This window comes from Bubalus kerabau, chromosome 9 (assembly GCF_029407905.1).
Source record: "Bubalus kerabau isolate K-KA32 ecotype Philippines breed swamp buffalo chromosome 9, PCC_UOA_SB_1v2, whole genome shotgun sequence".
NCBI lineage: Eukaryota > Metazoa > Chordata > Mammalia > Artiodactyla > Bovidae > Bubalus > Bubalus kerabau.
The window spans coordinates 46,649,267-46,669,114 of NC_073632.1; the positions used below are offsets into that span (position 1 = coordinate 46,649,267).

At 44.5% G+C, this 19,848-nt stretch overlaps 1 protein-coding gene across 4 annotated transcripts in view; it reads left to right on the plus strand.

Moving 5' to 3' along the window:
• FYN (FYN proto-oncogene, Src family tyrosine kinase) overlaps positions 1–19,848 on the plus strand; it is a 212,637-nt gene that overhangs the window by 169,050 nt on the left and 23,739 nt on the right. For 2 of the 4 annotated variants that reach the window (XM_055535158.1, XM_055535159.1), the window contains exons 7-12: positions 2,112–2,215; positions 3,206–3,355; positions 5,948–6,112; positions 9,354–9,533; positions 11,237–11,313; positions 11,398–11,551. In XM_055535158.1, the coding sequence (XP_055391133.1) occupies positions 2,112–2,215; positions 3,206–3,355; positions 5,948–6,112; positions 9,354–9,533; positions 11,237–11,313; positions 11,398–11,551 (830 nt within the window). Of the gene's footprint in view, positions 1–2,111; positions 2,216–3,205; positions 3,356–5,947; positions 6,113–6,490; positions 6,647–9,353; positions 9,534–11,236; positions 11,314–11,397; positions 11,552–19,848 lie in introns of all 4 variants that reach the window. The other 2 variants (XM_055535160.1, XM_055535161.1) reach the window with 2 other exon arrangements.

Below are 19,848 nucleotides of genomic sequence, written 5' to 3' on the forward strand. Positions count from 1 at the left end.
GTGGCTTCTTTCTTAGCAAATCGTGACTAGCAGTTAGTACAAGGATTTCACTGATAGCGGTTTCAGAAGATGGTCGATGGGCTGAGGGAATATCCTAGAAGGAATGACCATAGTTCCTCTCCCGGCCTGTGGGGATTCATGGGCATTTCCAAAGCAGAGAGCTGTCAGGATGGCTCGTGTGGCGGCCCTCCCCTCTGAACTGAGGGCAAGGGAGGTAGAACAGGATCTCCTGAAGGTGGGAGCCGGGCCTTCCCTCACCGCCCACCCCACTGCCCCAATACCTAGGGGACCTGCCTCTGCTGCTGAGGCAGTTCTGACTTTCCAGCGAGGTTGCTGAGAAGAGTCGGCCCTGGAGTCCACACTTTGGCGCTGATATTTAACATGCCCGGCGCTTATGTCAGCGCTGCAGGGACAGTTAGACTCCCCTGTGGGATGGCTTGCTTGTCTTTAATTCCCCTGTATCTCCTCTAGGAAGATCTGTTTTCCACTATCGAACACTCAGTGACTCTGAGCTCCTTTTTGCTCTCAGTGAGTGTTTCATCATCAGTGAATAAAGGAATCAGCCCTGAATCATTATTTTAGGGCAGGTTTGCAAACGTCTCTGTGTTCTTTCAGAATAAAAGATGCCACCAAAATATACCATTACTTTGACTGAACTGGGAACCTACCCAATATACGTTTAAGTTATATTTGTAATAGTTTTTTAAAGAAGCAAATAACATTTAAAAAATAATACCCATGGTTATACATGTGCAGTTAATTACCATTATCTTAAAATACGATTGCCTTAGTACACGCTATTGTCCTAATGGTTCCCCTTTCAGCACTGTTCATGTTTACACTGCGTTTTAATTGGGTTATTGATACAAATCTGGAAAATCATTTCCCACAAAATGATTCGTATAGTTCCCTTTATCCCCCCTAGCACAAGGTTAGGATTGTTGCGGTCTTGTGCCTTTAAAAGTCACGAAGGAGCTGACATGCAGTGTCTTTTCTTATCTTCAGGGAAGCTCACTCATTCACAAAAGAACTTGACAGTGAACACAGAATAGCTGTGTTCATGTATAATGAACTGAAATTTCATTTTAGAAACTGGATCCTTTCACAGTCAAACATTCTAAAAATTGTCCCTGTGCACAGATTCCAATGGAGTGCCACCAAGTTCTCCCTGGGGCTCTAGAAGCACCTGCTGCTCACCCAGCACCTAGTGTGGAAACATCACCCAACTGTCAGGCTGGGCTTACGGCTGGAGGGTATGGGGGAGGTGAAAGATGAAGAAGGAAGGCCAGGAGGCGGCTTGATGCGATGCTTCCGAAAGTGGCACGGGAGTGATATTACAGGGAGAGTAGGAACACGTCTGTGACACCGAGCCGTTTTTAAGGCTGTGCTGGTTGACTGTGAACAGTAAGTGGCCCTGCCACTGTGCCAGAGGTCACGTGTGGCAGGTCGCAGCACCACCACTCAGCACATGCCTCTTACAGGTCCTTCCCACTGCTGAGCAGGAAGACGAGAGTCACAAGCATCCGGGGACAGCAGTCATCTCAAATTAGGGATAGCCTTGACCTCTTTCTTTCAGAGTTCCTATAGGTAGGAAGCTACTGAAAATACTGCTTATCCATTCCAATGGGCTTTTTTTTAATGCTTGATTAATGATCTTTATGTACACTAAGACTGTGTTTTGTTATTTGCCAAGGGTTGTAATAATGCTCAAAAATCCAGGATGTTGTAGAAGCTCATGGGCAGGGTGTCCTGAAGTTGCCATTTCAAAACAAGGTCTGGGGTTTTTCCTTTTTGTTCATGCAAGTGATACTTGCAACACAAACCCACCGGTTTCCCATCATCTCTGGAAGGAAGAAAAATAACCTGCGATTCAAATCTGATTGTTTTTCAGGCGTGAAAGGGGTGGATTAGGGACGGAATCAGGAATAGATTGAAAGGGAACTAGAGGAAGCTAGGAAAAATACACAGGGGGAAGCCAAGGAGGGACTTGGAGGTGAGGAGGCACGGGGGAGGCTAAGGAGGGACTTGGACGTGAGGAGGACGCACGGGCACTGTTCCACTTTGGCAAATGATCGTTAGACAATGTCTCCTTCCCTTGGTCTCACTTACAGGTGGTACTTTGGAAAACTCGGCCGGAAAGATGCTGAGCGACAGCTTTTGTCCTTTGGAAACCCACGGGGTACCTTTCTTATCCGTGAGAGTGAAACCACCAAAGGTAAGATAACGAGTTGAAGACGTTGGCTTGTCATTCAAATCTGTGGATTAGTCAGAGGGGATGAAAGGCTTATCTGTAATGTACAAGGATTTTTAAATGGCACATATCCTCTCTGCCTCGTGAGCAGAGTCCTATTTTCAGTTTCCCCTCCAGGCTCTAGAACTGCAGACAGTTCCAAAAGGACTACAGAGGCTCGAAACCAAGACCTTCCTCCCGAAACAGGGGCTGGGCTGCTTCTCCCCTCCAGGCACGCAAGATCACAGAACGTTCAGAAGTCCTTCAGAATTAGGATTTTCTGAAACTCTTAGTTCCTCAGGCACCCATCACACATTGTTTTTTAGGGGGGGTTTTTTGTGGGGTTTTTTTTTTTTGCATTTCTTTTGTTTTTTTCCACAACCGAGGACTTCTCTTCCTCCATTTGCTGGCCTTCTCATTATTTAACAACTCATTAGCGCCCATGAGAGGAGCTGGGCCAAGGAAACAGCGGTGGCCTTCTAGCTTGAACAAACAGACTACTGGTTATTGGCTCCTGTGAAAAGTGTTGTGAAGCAAGAATTGGAAGCTCAGTTCTAGAGAAACAGCCCTTAGATTTCTTTCAGTGCACACCACCCCTGACTTGGTGATGCTCCGTGAATAACCCAGACTAGGATAGCAATCTCGACCATGAGCATCTGTGCTTGCCTCATCTTGCCCTGGGGAAGTTGGGTCTACGCCGAGTTCACCAGGACAAGTACACTGAAAAGACTTATCATAGGGAAAAAAAATCCAGGGAGCTTTCATTCCCAACGGTAGAATCATTTTATTACTAATATCTTCTGACATTAGCAGGAAAAAATTATTTTCTTCCTATGTTGCTGAATGGATGTGTGTGTGTGGTGTGTGTGTCTCCTCTTGATAATTATCAATCAGAATACTCAAGTAAATGAGTCCCCCAAAAAGAAATTGGTATTCAAAATGATTGGAGCTGCTAATGCTTTGCACACTTCCCAGGTGCCTATTCACTTTCTATCCGAGACTGGGATGATATGAAAGGAGACCATGTCAAACATTATAAAATTCGCAAACTTGACAACGGTGGATACTATATTACCACCCGGGCCCAATTTGAAACCCTTCAGCAGCTTGTACAACATTACTCAGGTAAGGTGAATTCTAACTGGCTACTAACCATTTGGATGCTGGAGGGAGGGAGTGAGAAAAGAGTGGGAAAAGGGAAAGTGGTACAGCAAATATATTGCAAAGGCACTAGGAAAACAGTCTTCTTTGCTAGACTCTCAAGATGAGGCTTGGCCGAACGGGTTCTGTCACTATTTTTACCTTCGCAGTTATCGTTCGTTCCATATGTTTGTCAAAATAAAGACCATTCTCGTTCCCCAACTAGAAAGCAATAGGTTAAATTCTAAAAGCTGTTTGCTTTTTCGTCTTCGCCTTTAAATCCTTGGAAGTTATCTCTTCCTGCTCCCCTGCCGTATATATGGTTTCGAAGCTGTGAAAGGAAGAGGGTGTGGTCTCTGGGGGAACTCCATCCATGGGGCCTCCTAGAGGGGGTGGTGTGTTCCTACCATCACTTCCCTCTCAGCAGGAAGGGCTGCACACACGTACACTAGATGACTTTCACCATCCATTTCTCATGTTCCACTTCCCCACCGATGCTTCCGTTTACTAACTAGACTTAGATGTATATGACCCACAGCTCCTAGAGCTGTTACAGATATTGTATTAAATTAAACTTTCAAACACTAGATCCATCTCTGTCCTAACACCCAGACATCACCATCAGTCTGTTGTTCCTAGAAACATATAATTATTGGGTGTTTAGGTGTGTGATTTGTACATTTTATTAAAGAGGGTGATTGTACATGTAGTTGTTAAAATGACGGCTTTCTTTCCTAGATTAGCAAGTCAACCCCACTGTGTCAATATATACACACCAATGGATGGACATATGCATGTCCAGATAGAGGTCTATATCCCGATTGTTTTTATGTGACCCATATGTACATTTTCTGTTATTCTTTAGGATAATGACAAGACTTCAAAATACTACATGGCTTGACTTCCACTATTGCTCTATGCTCATTCATTTAAAAATATGTGTGTATAATTTTTTAGCACCAAAAAAGGCAGTTTTTTGAAAATGGCACTAAGAAATATCTGTCTATTGATCCTGGGCACTAAAGAGCAAATGAAAAAAGCATTAACAACACTTGGCAAGCTTGTTGATTAGGGAAGGGGGTCACTTTGCTTGGCGTGGATGCTAATGAAATACTTAGGAGAAATGAAGCAAAATATCTCCCTGAGATTAAATGATGTGCTCCAAATGCCCGCATGTTGTAAGGATCTCTCAAATGCCTAAATATATTTCATTACAGCCAGACATCAGCTGGATCCCCAGGGCTTGGATCATTTGAAAATATTGTGTTGGAAAGGGCACCTTAATAACATCATAAAGCTGGAAGGAGAGAAGGGATGTGAGGAGCAATAGACACTTTTTAATCTCAAAAAAAAAAAATCCATCTCGAGACAGATTTGTTTTTATATTGGCTTCTCCCCTTGCCTCTTTCTCTCCCTCACACAATAAAATGCCTCTGAAATATTGACACATAAATAATTTCCTGCCTAAATGTCTGAGAACCTGATTCTGTCAAAAAGAAAGGAATAACAAGGAACCTGCAGCTGGTTCCTGGAGCAAAGGCAACAGCTCTACATTCTGTGTCCCTGGAGTAGAGGGGCCTCCAGTGGGGTGTGGCCAGCGGGGCTCCGTCCCATCTCAGGCCAGGCTCTCTGCAGCTTTTGTCACTGCCTTGAGTCCCTGTCCATTGTCAACTTTCTCACCTGACTGGTGTTTAGCTTGGCATTTAGACAATTTCCCCTTACCACTGCTGCAGTCTAAGACTTTTTCTTTAAAGAGAGAGAGAAGAAAAGGGAAAAATCCTCCAAATAATCTATAAGTGAAAATGACTTTTTTCCTTCCTCTTTTTCATAGGAAATAGAGTTCTCTCACATCCTTGAGTTTCTGCAAATTTTAGTTCCCATTCTTTCTCCTTTCAAGCCAGACTCCTAAATTATACACCGGAGACTGTTATAAAGATTTTTTTTAATGGAAGATTTCAAAGAAGCAAGAGTAGCTGACTGGTAGAATAGTCAGTTCAAATTGTCAGAGAAATCACTAGAGAAATAGAACCTCTTTTTTCCCTCGCCAGGTGTAATCTCCAGCCTTACTAGTTTATAACAGTCTAACGTTCTGTACGAGAAGCCTGTACTGAAGCTACAATTTTAAGTATATTCATAGCAAAGAGAGTCCCCACACCCTTGATATGAGACGGCGGCAAAAGACAGTTGTGCTGACATTCTGTGGTCCAAATGTACTTTTTGAAATCAATAGAGGTTATTTGCAGAGTTTCAGAAGACATGTTATTAGCACACTGGGCTGAAAACATTTTTCTTATTTCGTAAGCACAGACACCAAAGCAGCCTGAATCTGTATCTATGTATAGACTATAGTAGACCTGGGTGTACGCAGTCATCGAAATCCAAAACGTCTTCTGTTCTGCCTCCAGCGAGCACGTTTCAGTGTGTGGTGTCTACTCTTCCAACACGTGTGTAGTTCTCTGCTGACATGGCACTGTTTTGAGTAACCCTGTGCGCTGGCTGGGTTTGTGCCCCGTGAGTGTTGTTGTTTCACGTGTTTGCTTTTCTCTTCCTCTCCCGCCGCTGTCCTCGCTCCATCAGAGAGAGCCGCAGGTCTCTGCTGTCGCCTAGTAGTCCCCTGTCACAAAGGGATGCCACGGCTTACCGATCTGTCTGTCAAAACCAAAGATGTCTGGGAAATCCCTCGAGAATCCCTGCAGTTGATCAAGAGACTGGGAAATGGGCAGTTTGGGGAAGTATGGATGGGTATGCCGAGACTCAATTACTCTATTACTAGCTTTCTCGTTTGGGGAAGTCCCAAACATCAAAGATGGAAGGTGAAAATAAAGACTTTTTGGCCAGGAAGAGAATATGAATTACGAATAATTTGGATTTTGATTTCAGAATTCTGGTTAAGATTGGCAGATGGCGCAAATGATACTCTTATATGAGCCTCAATTCATAAACCAGGAAATGGTACAAGGAATATTCTAGCCTGCACCAAAGGCCTTCATTTCCAACTGCAAATGTTGGTAGAATGAACAGTGTCGCCCTAAAGGGCCCGTCACCTCCCATCTTTTCTAGCGCATGCATGATTATGGATTATAAGGACTGTGTTTTCTTTATTAATTCCCTTTCCTGTAGAGAAAGCTGATGGTTTGTGTTTTAACTTAACTGTGATTGCATCGAGTTGTACCCCACAAACTTCTGGATTGTCTAAAGATGCTTGGGAAGTTGCACGTGATTCCCTGTGTCTGGAGAAGAAGCTGGGTCAGGGGTGTTTCGCTGAAGTGTGGCTTGGTAAGGCAGAGGGCACATTTTGTTTTGGCTGCATCTCAAAGCCAGCTACAAGGCAATTTTGAACAAACAAACACACAGCTGGTGGGACCAAGATGCTTGACCTGGATGGCTAGCTGGGCACAGGTTATTCCCTTCCATTCTGCTTCATGTGGTTAATTAAGGCACACAGAACAGAAAACCAGTACAGTAAGAATGATGTTTCCTCTTCTAAGACGTGGGAAGGTAAGATTCTACAGATGGGCTAATATAGGAAAAGACCATGGGCTTTTTTCCTCAGTAGCCTGGATTTGAATCTTTTCCAGCTGATTAACCATGGGCATGGGGCTTATTTCATCTCTTTGAACCTCAGTTACCTCATCTGTAAAACTGAAATAATACCTACTTCATAGGATTACATTGAGGGTGATATGGCATAGTATATCTCCATGGCAAATGGCAGGTACTCAGTGGACACTCGTTCTTCTCTCTTAATTTGGTTGTCTTTGGTCAGGCCAACTTCTCTGGCCTTCCCCACTGCTTTAAAACACCCTGAAACATCTGTCAATAAGGTCATGTTGCTGCTTATGGAATCCTGCTTCTTACTTTCTTAGATTCAATTAAAAGCAACATTATTTAAAAGCAAAAGCTTAGGTTGGTACCTGTTGATTTGTGTGGGTGTAGGTACTTAGGTGTGATCTGCATTAAAAGATTTAATGCAGTTAAAGCACTTAGAATGGAACTTGACAACTAGTAAGTACTACATATAGAGAGAGGGAGAGAGAGACACGCACACACCCCCTCAGTTATACACATGGATGAGTGTATGCATATGCATTATAGTAAGTATATCATTATTAATATAATCACTTTCTGAGTCAACTTATTGTATCTGTCTCTATCTGGAATCTAACTCTCATGTTGTATTTATATGGCCTTACACTCCCTTATCCACCCAATTTATAATTAGATTTGTGAGTCCTAAGGATTTCAATACAGTCATTCATGAAATCAGGAAAAATTAAACTCTACAAGAATTTATTTTCAAACATTATAGTTACCAATTTTAAATCATTACACATGCTGTTATGTTTTCCCCTGAATGTGAAACACCATGTTGAGGTAGTTCAGGATCAGGATGGAAAGTTATCTAGGTAACCAGGTGATATTAGAGAGGATGATCTCACTGTTAAAATTTCAGGGGTGCTAAAAAACTCACACAGACCACTTACTAATTGTCAGATTTCCCATTTATGTTTAATGGTCAGTTTTCTATAAGATTTCAATGAACTCTTTTTTTAAGCCACTTATCCTTTGATAATTTACATTTTTATAGGTTGCATGTTGTGATTATATGAACCATGTTTTATAACAAGGGTAACAAGGGTAACAAGACTTGTTGCAATTTATAGAATTTTTTAGTTCTAGGATTAATTATATTAAGTATAAAGTTAATTTAAACCAGCCTTCTTTTCCAAATAGAAAACGATATAATCTTAGTAGATTTTTCCGTTTACCTTATAGTTTTAATTCAAAGTCATAGGACTAATAATGGATACATATAGGATTGAGTGGGTTTTTTTTTCATTTTGGTGCTAAAAGAGACTGGAAAGATAATCCAGTTCCATTTCTATATTTTACAGATGAGGTAAATGATGAGGATCATAAACCAGGCCCGCCTCTGAAACTCCTAGATTATTTTACATGTGTGAAGCTTTAAATATTTCTTTTCCCTCTTAGCTGCTGTTTAATTTTTCCAGTCTAGTAGAAATCATTGTTCTTGTGGCTGACCATCAGTAAACTTGAGGAATTTTCTTTTCCTGGTTGAAGTATTGGCAAGTGGACCAAGAGCTTCTTGCCAATACTTCTCAGCACATTTAGCTCAACTTCTCAAGGACTCAGTCAAGTAGCTCATCCCTGGCTGACAACTGAAAGTCTAGAGGTAATTTCCAAACTTCCTTAGTGTGATGTTATATATTTTAAAATGGCACACCCCAGAAAATAGGACTTAATGTCATTTGTTCCATGTTCATCCTCCTGTCTAAGGGACGGCTATTGGATGGCCATTGAAGGCCAGTCCTGTTCTAACCCCTAGACACTCATCCTTATAAAGAAGTATCCAGAAAGTACTAGTGATCTAATGTACTATATGATAAGTAAATATAATTAACATCCTGTATATTATCTATGAAAATTGTTTAGGGGATAAATCCCAAGAGTTCTCATCACAAGAAAAAAATTTATTTGTATTTAATTTTGTATCTATCTAAGATGATGGATTTCACTAGACTTAACTGTAATAGTCACTCCATGATGTATGTAAATTAAATCATTATGCTTTACAACTTAAACTGATACAGTGCCATATGTCAATCATATCTCAAAAACTACTAGAAGGGAAAAAAAATGAAGTATCCAGAGCTTTTGATACAAATTTGTGATCACGTGGCTGAACCAGAAAAGGAAAGTGATATATATCAAAATACGAAAAATTTTTAAAGAATTGTAAACCATGATATAGCCTGTAAGTAAACACATTTTTTCCTGTTGAAAATACTTGACAGAGTCCTTGCATTTGATTGTCTTTGTTCAACAACAACAGCAGCAAAACTCTATTAAGTTTTCTTTAAATGTAAAATCTAACTTTATACAAATAGCTATTCATTAAAAAAGTTTTTTTCCCATCCAAAGAGGATCCTTGGTTTGACTTAATTTTGTGGGGTGTCTGCAGGTACCTGGAATGGAAACACAAAAGTAGCCATAAAGACTCTTAAACCAGGCACAATGTCCCCTGAATCATTCCTTGAGGAGGCGCAGATCATGAAGAAGTTGAAGCACGACAAACTGGTCCAGCTATACGCCGTGGTGTCCGAGGAGCCCATCTACATCGTCACCGAGTATATGAATAAAGGTTGGACTGGGCCTCTCGGGCTCCCCCTCACAGGGACCTGCAGGCTTGTCTCAGGGAGGGGAATGGAGCTGCCTGCCTGCTTTTTCCCTCCTTCCTCCATGAGTCAAGCATTCTTTGTCAGGAAGCACAAACTATGTGCTCACTGGCAAAAACATTGTACGAACAGACAGTGACCTTGAGTTTGACCCCCAGATTCCTTTGCATGCTTTTGCACATGTCAGGATTTCCAGCTCCTCTCCATAATTGAATAATTCATTTTTAGTATCGGAGTGATCAGTGCATGCATGTGTAGTCGTGTCTGACTCTTTGCAACCCCATGGATTGTAGCCCACCAGGCTCCTCTGTCCATGGGCTTCTCCAGGCAAGAATACTGGAGTGGGTTGCCATTGATACAGAGGGCTATGAAAGTTTGCTCTCTTCTTAAACATCTGATGTAGAAAGACATGCTTTTAAAGAGCACATTATATTCTCATTCTTTTTCTCTCTCTCTTTGTCTTTCTAATCAAAGCAATATTGTTGGGGATAAGACCACAGATCACTTTGTTTTGGAAAAATAGATGAACCAAACAAGAAACAGCCTTAAAAGGCAACGCATTGTACATCAGATGACACCAGTACAATTTTTCCCTTTCCACGTACTTTCTATTAAAATATATTTGGAATTATTCCCTGGCAGATTGTTTGTCCTTTGTATTTGGTTATTTGGTAAATAACTTTGTGATTAAAGCATGAAAAAAAATACCAGTGATCACATGAACCTCCAGCCTCTGCCCATGATTGCTTCAGCCCCAGTGTTCATTCTGAGCTCCTTAGGCGGAGTCATCACACTGGCTCTGAAGCTGCAGCCTTTGGTTTCAGGTATCTTTCAAGGCCTGATTGGCCATGATCTAATGTGGGGAGCCACCTACCCCAACCCTGTATTCCTCAGATACCCTTTTCTTGATTTAAAAATCTGTCAATAAGCTGAGCCACTGATTGTACACTTTACTATATGTTGGAATCACCTAATACAGGGGTCCCCAACCTTTGAGAGCTAATGCCTGATGATCTGAGGTGGAACTGATATGATAATAACAGAAATAAAGTACACAATACATGGGATGTGCTTGAATCATCCCTAAAGCATCCACCACCCCCAAGTCCATGGAAACATTGTCTTTAAAGAAGCTTGTCCCTGGTACCAAAAAGACTGGGAACCACTGATCTAATGGGCTTCTCAAAATATAAGTCTCTGGGCCAAAAGTCGATTCTGTAGATGTGGGATGGGTTCTGAGAGTTTGTGTTTCCAACTGGTTCCCCAGGGGTTGCCGTTCTTGCTGGTCCGGGACCATGTACTGGGAACCACTGAGCTAGGCGCTGTTTCTCCACATCACTCCTGAGCGGGACTGATCGGGAATTCGGGAATGAGAGTGAAGTGGTGCAGCCTTTAATCTCATCTAAGGCTGCTGCTTATGACATGAAGCCCCATTTCTTCTAGCTTCATCCCATGTTTGTTGCCCTTAGTATTGGAGTCACCACTGTTTACTTTTAAAAAGTAAAACTGCAGCCTCCAGTGCATAGTTGTTTTTTTCTGCCCAGTTTTTATGTGTGAATCATTTCATCTGATTACCTCATTCCTTCTAATAAGAAAACCAAATACAGCCCTTCATTGGGAATTTTGACCTTTCGGAGGAAATCAAAATGACTTTATGTTTTGTTCATAGGAAGTTTACTCGATTTCTTGAAAGATGGGGAAGGAAGGGCTCTGAAATTACCAAACCTCGTGGACATGGCAGCACAGGTAGGCCCTCGATTCATGCCTTAGATTTACCAGCGAGTGAACACGTGGAGCCACGTGTAATGCGCACTTCCTCGGTCTACGCAGGTTGCCGCGGGAATGGCGTACATCGAGCGCATGAATTACATCCACAGAGACCTGCGGTCAGCAAACATCCTCGTGGGGAATGGACTAATTTGCAAGATCGCCGACTTCGGATTGGCCAGGTTGATCGAGGACAATGAGTACACGGCAAGACAAGGTGGGCACTTGAATGAGGAAAGCTCGCGATCCCATCCTGCACAGCCCTTCCTCCTCCTTCCCTCCCTTCCTCCAGAAGATATTCGGAATGTCATTCTCCAGCTGGGTTTTTCCTTCTTGATCTGGCAGGAATCTGACCGCACTGCAGATGGGAGACTGTAGTGGGTTCAGTTGGTGGATAAGATGTTGCTTTTTTCATGCGCGAGTGTCCACTGATGTCCTCCTTGCTTGTGCCACCCTCGTGCCTGCATCCAGGCTCTGGACCCTCTGCCTTTCGAGGAGAGGGTGTGGAAGGCCAGGAGAGCAGTCAGGCAGCCGCTCATCATTCCGTCAGAGTCTCAGCCAAAACAGAAGGCACTCTCATTGGAGAATTTAATAAAGGAGTTATTTGCGACAGCGCAGGCAGGGTTTAAGAAAACCAGCAGGGCGTGATGCGGCCTCCCAGAGCTTGTAACAGCACCAGAACTAAGAACGAGCAGCTGTGCGTGGAGACCACCGCTGGCTGAGACAGGCCTCTGGGGAAGTCACGCCCAGGCTCACTCTTTAGCCCTCCTACCGGTCTCCTGGCAAGCCCAACTAGAGCCAGCAGTCAGAGGAGCCACTGACAGTCCAGATGGGCCCCGAGAAGGGAGAAGACAGGTAGAGAGGGGATCTAGAGGGCCAACAGGAGAGAACAAGAGTCACTCGAAAAGCTCCACTTCCTTGAATCATCCCCCTCCATTCCACCCTTTCAAAAGATTTATAGAAATCAGCCTCCGGATAAAATACATCTCAAACCAACAGCCACTCCAGGGGGACAACTTTTCAGGTTCTTCTAGAGTACTAGATAGGGGAGAAGGAATTCCCAGGGTTACTTCCTTTCTTCCAGAACTTTACACAGTGGTCAAAGGGTAAATGTGTGGAATTAAGTGTGCAGTTTGCAACGGAACATAGGCTCCTCATGGCGAACATAACATGTCTGAAGGAAGGGGGGTCAGCTTCATTGTTGTTCTTAATCAAAGCCCAGTCATTCTGAGCAAGGCTGAGCAATGACTGGACTAGGTTACAGGGCGGTGTTATCTCCTGGAGGTTATAATGGTTAGCTCTGCAGTTCTTCTTTCTCGCCTTCTTTTCTAATTCTTTCATTTCATGCCAGTTCTTCCCTCCTTTTATCCTTCTTGGCAGTCTCAAGTGATAAGGGGAAAAAAATGCTAAACTAAGACCCTGCCTCGTACAGATACTGTCCAAAGGCTAAATTACATGTCGGTCAGACAGCTCGGCTATTTGGATTTCCCCAACATGTGGCAGTTCTTGTCCTGGAGCCAAAGGCCGACACATTGAGCATGCCCATTCATCACACACATGCACATGTGCATATGCACACGCGCGCACGCACACACACACACACAGTGCAGGGCCAGATGGTATGCCGTATCACTAATCAAAGGCACGTGGGCAGCTTTGATTGGCACTGCAGTCCAGAGAGGACTGTGGGCACGATTTTGAGTCAAGGTGAGCTGAGCGGGTCTGAAGTGCCCTCGGGTCTGAGATCTGGCCCTAAATGAGAGAGTTTACCCTGAGGCAAACCTGTCAGATCCCAGCTCACAGACCCAGAAGGAGAGGCGAGCGGGTGAAGGTTGAGAGACATGAATCTTTGGTTTAGGAAGGGGTGAGTCATGTCAGCATCCTTCTGTGTGTGAGTGTTTTGGGGCTGGAGGGAGCAGTTCAGGATTTGTTTCTCCCATCCCCCCCAGGCTGTGGACTGTCTGGAATTTGTCGTTAGCACCCTTGAGTCATCAATAAATGAGAACGTTGCAGAGCCTGAAGCCCAAGCATGCTGGCAGGGGTGCTGTTGACAGGGCTGGGTGTTTAGTTCATGGGGTGAGATGCCCATGCTGTGGCCCTGGGTGATTGGCGTCTGGGGGAAGGCACGTCAGGAGCCCTCGCTGCAGTCCCCTCAAAATGTGCTGCTGCTGTGGAACAGGGCTGTGTGGCTGACCTCAACCCCAGCCCTCCCGTCCTGCCTTCCTCCCGATTGTCTTTCTGGTGGTGCCCTCTCCACCTCCATCACCTTCCCAGATGTTGTCCTGATGCCCTTCAGAGGGTCAGCTTCACACCCTTAATTTCCAAACAGAATACTCCACCCTTCCCTCTTCCAATTCTTTTTTCTTCTCTCTCCCCTTTTACAAGTATCTTCTGTGTGCTAAGTCGCTTCAGTTATGTCTGACTCTTTGCAACCCTATAGACTAGAGAATTAAACTGGGGAGAAAAAAGCAAAGACTGGGCCCCTGGGATTTGCCAGGAGAATAAAAGAAATGTTGCAACAGAGGACAAAGAAGGAGCAGGGGTGTTTATGGGAAACCTACCCAGTGCCAGATCCAAGCGGGCAAATGTGAGGAGTGGAGTGGGAAAGATAGATACAGGCTCAGAGAGGCTGAGTAACAAAGTCACACAGCCAGTCAAAGGGCAGAGGCAGGATTTGGATTCAGGCATGGCTGGTCCTGTCGAATCCACCCTCTTATGCTATGCTGACTGCCTCTCATCAGGACAGTGATTGAAAGAAGAGAAAAATAAAAAATTGAGAGGATTAGTCATAAGCTCCTTTTCCCCTTTATTTTATAGAAGCGCTTTTAAGAGGCACCTTCTAAAGTGCATGTAAGGGGAGTTGGAAGACCTTCATCTGCCAGCTCCAGATCAGCCCAGCTGTTTACAGAACACCTCTAGGGGTCTGCCCTGTGCCCAGGCCGCTTTACGAGGCAGGAAGGGCCCAGTGTGTATCCACTGGCGTGCTCTGCAGATGGCATGCATGCTTCATGCTGAAGTTTCTGCAGGGAATTAGTCAGTTCTTCCAGACAGCTGCTCCGTGTGCCTGAAAATATTTACAAGTCCGGTTTTATGTTCCCCACAGGCCTCAGCCAGGCCACATCTTGTTTATGGAAGTGTGGGCAGTGTTGAGAAGCGTGTGCCAATCACAGGTATTTTCAGACTGTGGGTGACTGTTGTTTCTCAACACAGTGGTGAGGTTCCCATCTAAGGGCTTGCTGAAATGTCTCTCCCTCCTCCTATGTGGTGGATGAGCTGGCATTTCCCCAGGCACCTGCAGAACTGGATTTGGGACCTGAGTTAAACAGCCGCTCCTGAGTTCTTTTGTCCTCCCCTGCCTGCCCTACTGGATTGTAAGCAGCAGCCCATATCAGGGAGAAGGTCAAGACCAGGCCCAGAGCTGGGGAGGGTGGTCCTCTGCCAGTAGCATTCTGGAGGCAACTAGCAATCATTTGGTATCGCTCATTTTCTTACCTCTGCATGTCCCCCAGTGACAGCAGTTAGGTCCTCTTCTGTCCAATCTGCATCTCCAAGTAATGGCAACCGTCATTATTCGAGTGCCCTTCAAAGTGAAGGGGCTTTGATAGGAGCTCCTGAGCCAAAGAAGCCAAAGACTGAACCGGAGGAAGCTGCCAGCATGGAGTCAGATGAGATCTGAAACCCGCCCCTATCACCCACCAGCTCTGGGGCCTTGGGCACATTACCTAACTTTTCCACACCTTTGCTTGCTTATCTGTAAAGTGGAAACATACTTTCCCTGTTTTGTGCTTTCATTTTTGCAAAGATTAAGTGAAACAGCACATGTAAATTGTTTAGCACAGTACCTGGCATGTAGCAACTGGTAAACAAAAAGGACTCTTGTTATTCTGTCCTGGACAAGACTAAGTTCTTGGGGAATAAACAAATTCCAGATTGGCCACAGACACGTGGAAAGGCTCAGCCACCATCCGGGAAAGGGAGAGAGGGATCAAAGCTAATTCCCTGTGGTCAAATATGAGTGGTCATGACGATGCAGTTGCCAGCAACAGGCGTGAGTGAGTCAGGAAGAAGGTTTTCTTTTCCAAGAACAAGGGTGAGTTTGGTTTGGTTTGGGATTTGTTGAGCTTGAGGTAGTTGTGGCGGTACATCCGAGTTTGATGTCCAAGCCCAGAGAGGTCAGTGGGGGTGCCCTCACCTCTGAGCACTCCTCCCCACATCGCCACCCCTCAGCCACCCATGGCTTCTCACCCCCATGCTGCCTGCACCCTCCCTTGAGGTCTGATCACAGCCCCTCCTGCCACCAGTTCCCCAGAGGTCATGCAAGAATTCTTGAAAAAATTTTTCTTGAAAAAAAGTTTCTTCCTGAGCTTTTAGGAAGCTCAGTGCTGACTAATACTGATTTAAACCTAACAAGCTCAGATAGACCTGGCTTACGTATCAGAATGATTTGCTTTTGTGGACACATTTTTTTTTTTTTTTTGAGTCATAATATATGTACAATAAAATGAATAAGTCTGAAGTGTACAACTCAGGGAATTTTGACATATGGGGGTGCCCTTGAAATTGCCCACAGATGAAGATACAAACATTGCCAGCCCCCTAAAAGACCCCCTCATCCCCTTCTAGACAGTCAGCACTCCCAAAAGTAGCCCCTGTTTTACCTCTGTCACCAGAGATTCCTTTTCCCTGTAACTGAACTTTGTATAAACAAATCATTCAGTATCCGTCTTTTGTGTCTAGTTTCTTTTGCATCATTGTGAGATTCATCCGTGTTGCTGCATAAAACAGTAGGTCTTTCCTTTTCTTTGCTGAGTAGTATTCCATTTACACATAGATCCACATATCCATTCTCCTAGTATTTCTAACTGGGAGACTTTATGAAATTAGCTGCCATGGCAGTGGTCACGTCCTCCTATCTTCTGGGTATAGTTCTAGGAGTGGAATTGTTGGTCTTAGGACAGACCTGTACTGCCCAGCAGGCTTTGTGGCCTTATCTTTAAAGATAGAATACACAGGCACTGTGTTGTATAGGTGTTTTATTTCTCTTTAGGCCGCTAAGGCAGCATGGTGAGGCTGTGGAAGCTGTGGCTGGCTGTCAGGAAGCCCGAGTTTGAACTAGCTATCTCTTACAAGGTTGGTGTGTCCCCAGGCAAATCAGTTAACCTTTCTGAGCCTCATTTTTTAGCATCCGTAAAATGGAGATAATAAAAATAATTACCTCACATAATTAGTGTGAGAATTAAATGGGCTCTCTATAAAAGCTGTTGGAGGGTTGTGAAATATAAACCATTCTTATAACCTGAACTTTTTGTGTGTGATGTACATTTGCCTTGAAAGAGGTCTTTATTTTCTTAACTAAAAATTCTTTTTAAGGAAAAAGCTAGTAAGGAATAGTAAAGGATAATTTTTCTTGTAAGAAAAATAATATATTTCGTTATTTTACAGCCAATTCCATTGGTCTGGGCAGGTGCCATTTGGTTTATCTGCATGCCCAAGGGCCCCTCTGCACACAGCTGGGAGTTGGTGGTCTACTCACCAGCCTCTCCAGCAGAGTTTCATTTTTTCTCAGATTTGCCTTCTCTGTTGAGAACTGTCCCTACCTCCATTATTTTTGATTTTGTCAAGTCTGAACATCTGATGGACATTCTCAGCAGTGTCACTGATGGTTGCGCATGCGTGTGTGCACGTGCACACCCACATGCATGTGCAAATATGTGTTCCAAAGATGGCAGGGACTGGATTGGTTTAGAGTATGACCCATGAAATCAAGTTATCCTGATGTGAGTATTAGCAACACTGCTAATGAGTTGTGAGGCCTTGGATGAATTACTTAACCTCTCTGAGCCTTTATTTCCTCCTCTAAAAACAGGGATGGTAATAGTTATCTGTATCAGAAAATTGTTGTATGGCTTCCCTGAGAACATACAGAAAACACTTAGCACAAAGCAGATGCTGAGCTGACAGTTGTATAATTTTAGTTACTAGTAGTAGCAATAGTAACATCACTACTGTTGATCCTCTGGGGTGTTATAGCATTCTTTCTCCCTTCCCTGCCCAGTCTCTTACACACACAGACACACACACACACTCACACTCTCTCTCTCTCTCTCTCTCTCTCTCTTGGTCTTTCCCTACCCTCTCCATCAGGGTCTCCCGCAAAAAGGACCTGCCTATTTAACCCTTTCTTCTCCTGATTTGAATCATCACAAAGATGGGAACTTAGAGTTGCTCTGTGTTTTAGGTTTATTCGGGGTTTGGGGGTTTTCTGGGGTTTTTCAAGATCTAAGTTAATGACAGGATCATTGCTGAGAAAGCAAATGTCAAAGCCCCATTTAATCTTTGGATCTTTGGAATGTATGGAAACGGGCATTTAGGACTTTGTATAAAACCTGCTGTAGGTTTAGGTTTATGTATTAAATAGAAGAAAAATACGTCTATTCAAATGAGGGTTTAGGTTGAATAGATTATTATCTGGAGGAAAATTCCTATATAAATTAGACTGCAAAGAATTCATAATTGTTGCAGTTTTCATGTTAATTATTTCATGTTAAAAAATTGTTGCTGCATAAATTAACACATTCTTTCATGGAGAACATATTTTAGATAGATTTGTTACTTTAATAACTCTTTGTGTATTAGAAATCCCAGATGCCTGTACTAATTAAATATAATCAGATTTTGGATTCAAAAAGCACAGTAGCCATTTAACACAAACAAGCAGGCAGCTAGGTTGACAAACACAGTCAGGAAGAAGCAGATCCCTGTTTCTTTCAGATTTTGTATTTCACCATTCAGAACTGTGAATTCAATTCCTGTCCTTCCTTTGTACTGCCACGACTGGGGATTATCAGACTCAGAACGCCAGCTTTCCAGCTCAAGGGCTCCTGCAGAATTATTAATCAGCCTCTTCTGAGGCCCCTGTAATCCGGAGGCAGATCAAGGCTGATCTCGCTGCGAGATGCCCTCCCTGCTCCCGCCGGCACATGCGTTTCTTGTTCTCTGTCAACAACAGCATTGCCATTCCCACACAGTGTGCTGTGACCTGAACAGCAAAAGTCAGGGGAGGAGGAGGGGGGGGGAAACCCTTTTAATTATTGAATTTAATCTAATTCTTCCCATGCTAGAGAAGCAAATCATCCTTTGACAAAAAGCAAACCCTTTCCAGCTCAGCTATTGTTTTAAGCACAGAGCAGGAAGCTCATTTGTTTGAACTGACCGTGCCGCTGGGCCTCGATCAGGGTCGCGGGTCCCGGGGGTGTCTGCTGAGAGCCCAAGGCTCTCCCCGCAGAACTCCCTGCCCTCGGCCAGGCCCTCCCAGCCCTCCTTCCTGCTGTTGCTGAGAGAGCTGCGTGCCGGAGCCCAGCCTGGTTCCAATCAAGCCTCCCAGATTCCGAGTTTGGTGCACTTCCGTCACAGGCAGAGAGCGCCTTCATTTGTATTCCGACCCCGGCGGCTGGGCTACCACCGGCTTTTCCGAGAGGGCGCTTTGTTTATCTGCGCACCCACCGCGGAGCCCCGGGGCCAGGTTCAGCGCTGGGGCGAGCGGTCAGGCTGCCCGACAGAGGCTGATGGGTGGGGCAGATCGTATTTTCCTTGGAAAAGGGACGCGGGGCAAGCCAGAGACTAAAAGGAAAGGAAAACTCACCCCTACCTCCCCCACTGTCTCTTTTAAAATTAAAACTGTTTGCTGGGAGGACATGGATTCATTCCTTCCATCCCCATAGCCTGGCTGCTCCCTGACTCTGCACCTGGGGGGCAGAAGGGAGGGGACAGATGGGCCTGCTGTAAGCCCCAGTCACCTGAGAGCTCAGCTTGTCTGAATATCTTTCCTCTTCTCTGCACTGGGCGGTCACGTTTTGTATTCCATATGGGTCGGTCTCTCTCTCTCTCTCCCCCCCTCCTTTGTGCTGTCTTGAGCAGAGCAATTTGGCAGTTGTTTCTGAATGGTCAGAGCAAGTCCTTGGTTTGTGCACCCACGTTCCTTAGTAATCATCAAGAAGGAAGCAGATGGTCACCCTCTGTGATTTTAAAGTGTGTAAATAGGAACTACAGACTGCCATCAAACATCAAGAATGTCACTTGGCTTCCTTGTCTTGCTTTGCTGAGAGGAAGTCCTGCGTTTGCATCATCCTGATAATCAGGGACAGCCAGTGCACGTGAAAGCTGTCCAGTGATTTGGAGGAGGGTGCACAGCAGCCCGGGGCTGGTCTCCCCAAAGGCACAGGCGGGGGCTGGGGGAGTGGTGTGGAAAAGCACCCCAAAGTGGTTATTGTCTTCTATTCATTCTCTCTTCCTTCCGTTTCTTCCTGACTCCCAACCAGACCCTTGGTATGACCACCAGCTGTTTCTGAGCAGTATCTCCAACCCCAGTGTCCCTTACCACCTAGCAGGCTTTGTGACATGATGTCAGACTGACCCAGGCCCACTGCCCCTGCTAGGGTTGACCAGATTCTTGAGATGATGTCTGTGTTGAGCTCAATTTCAGATGTGTGTTTTGACTTCAGTCTGAATTCTCAC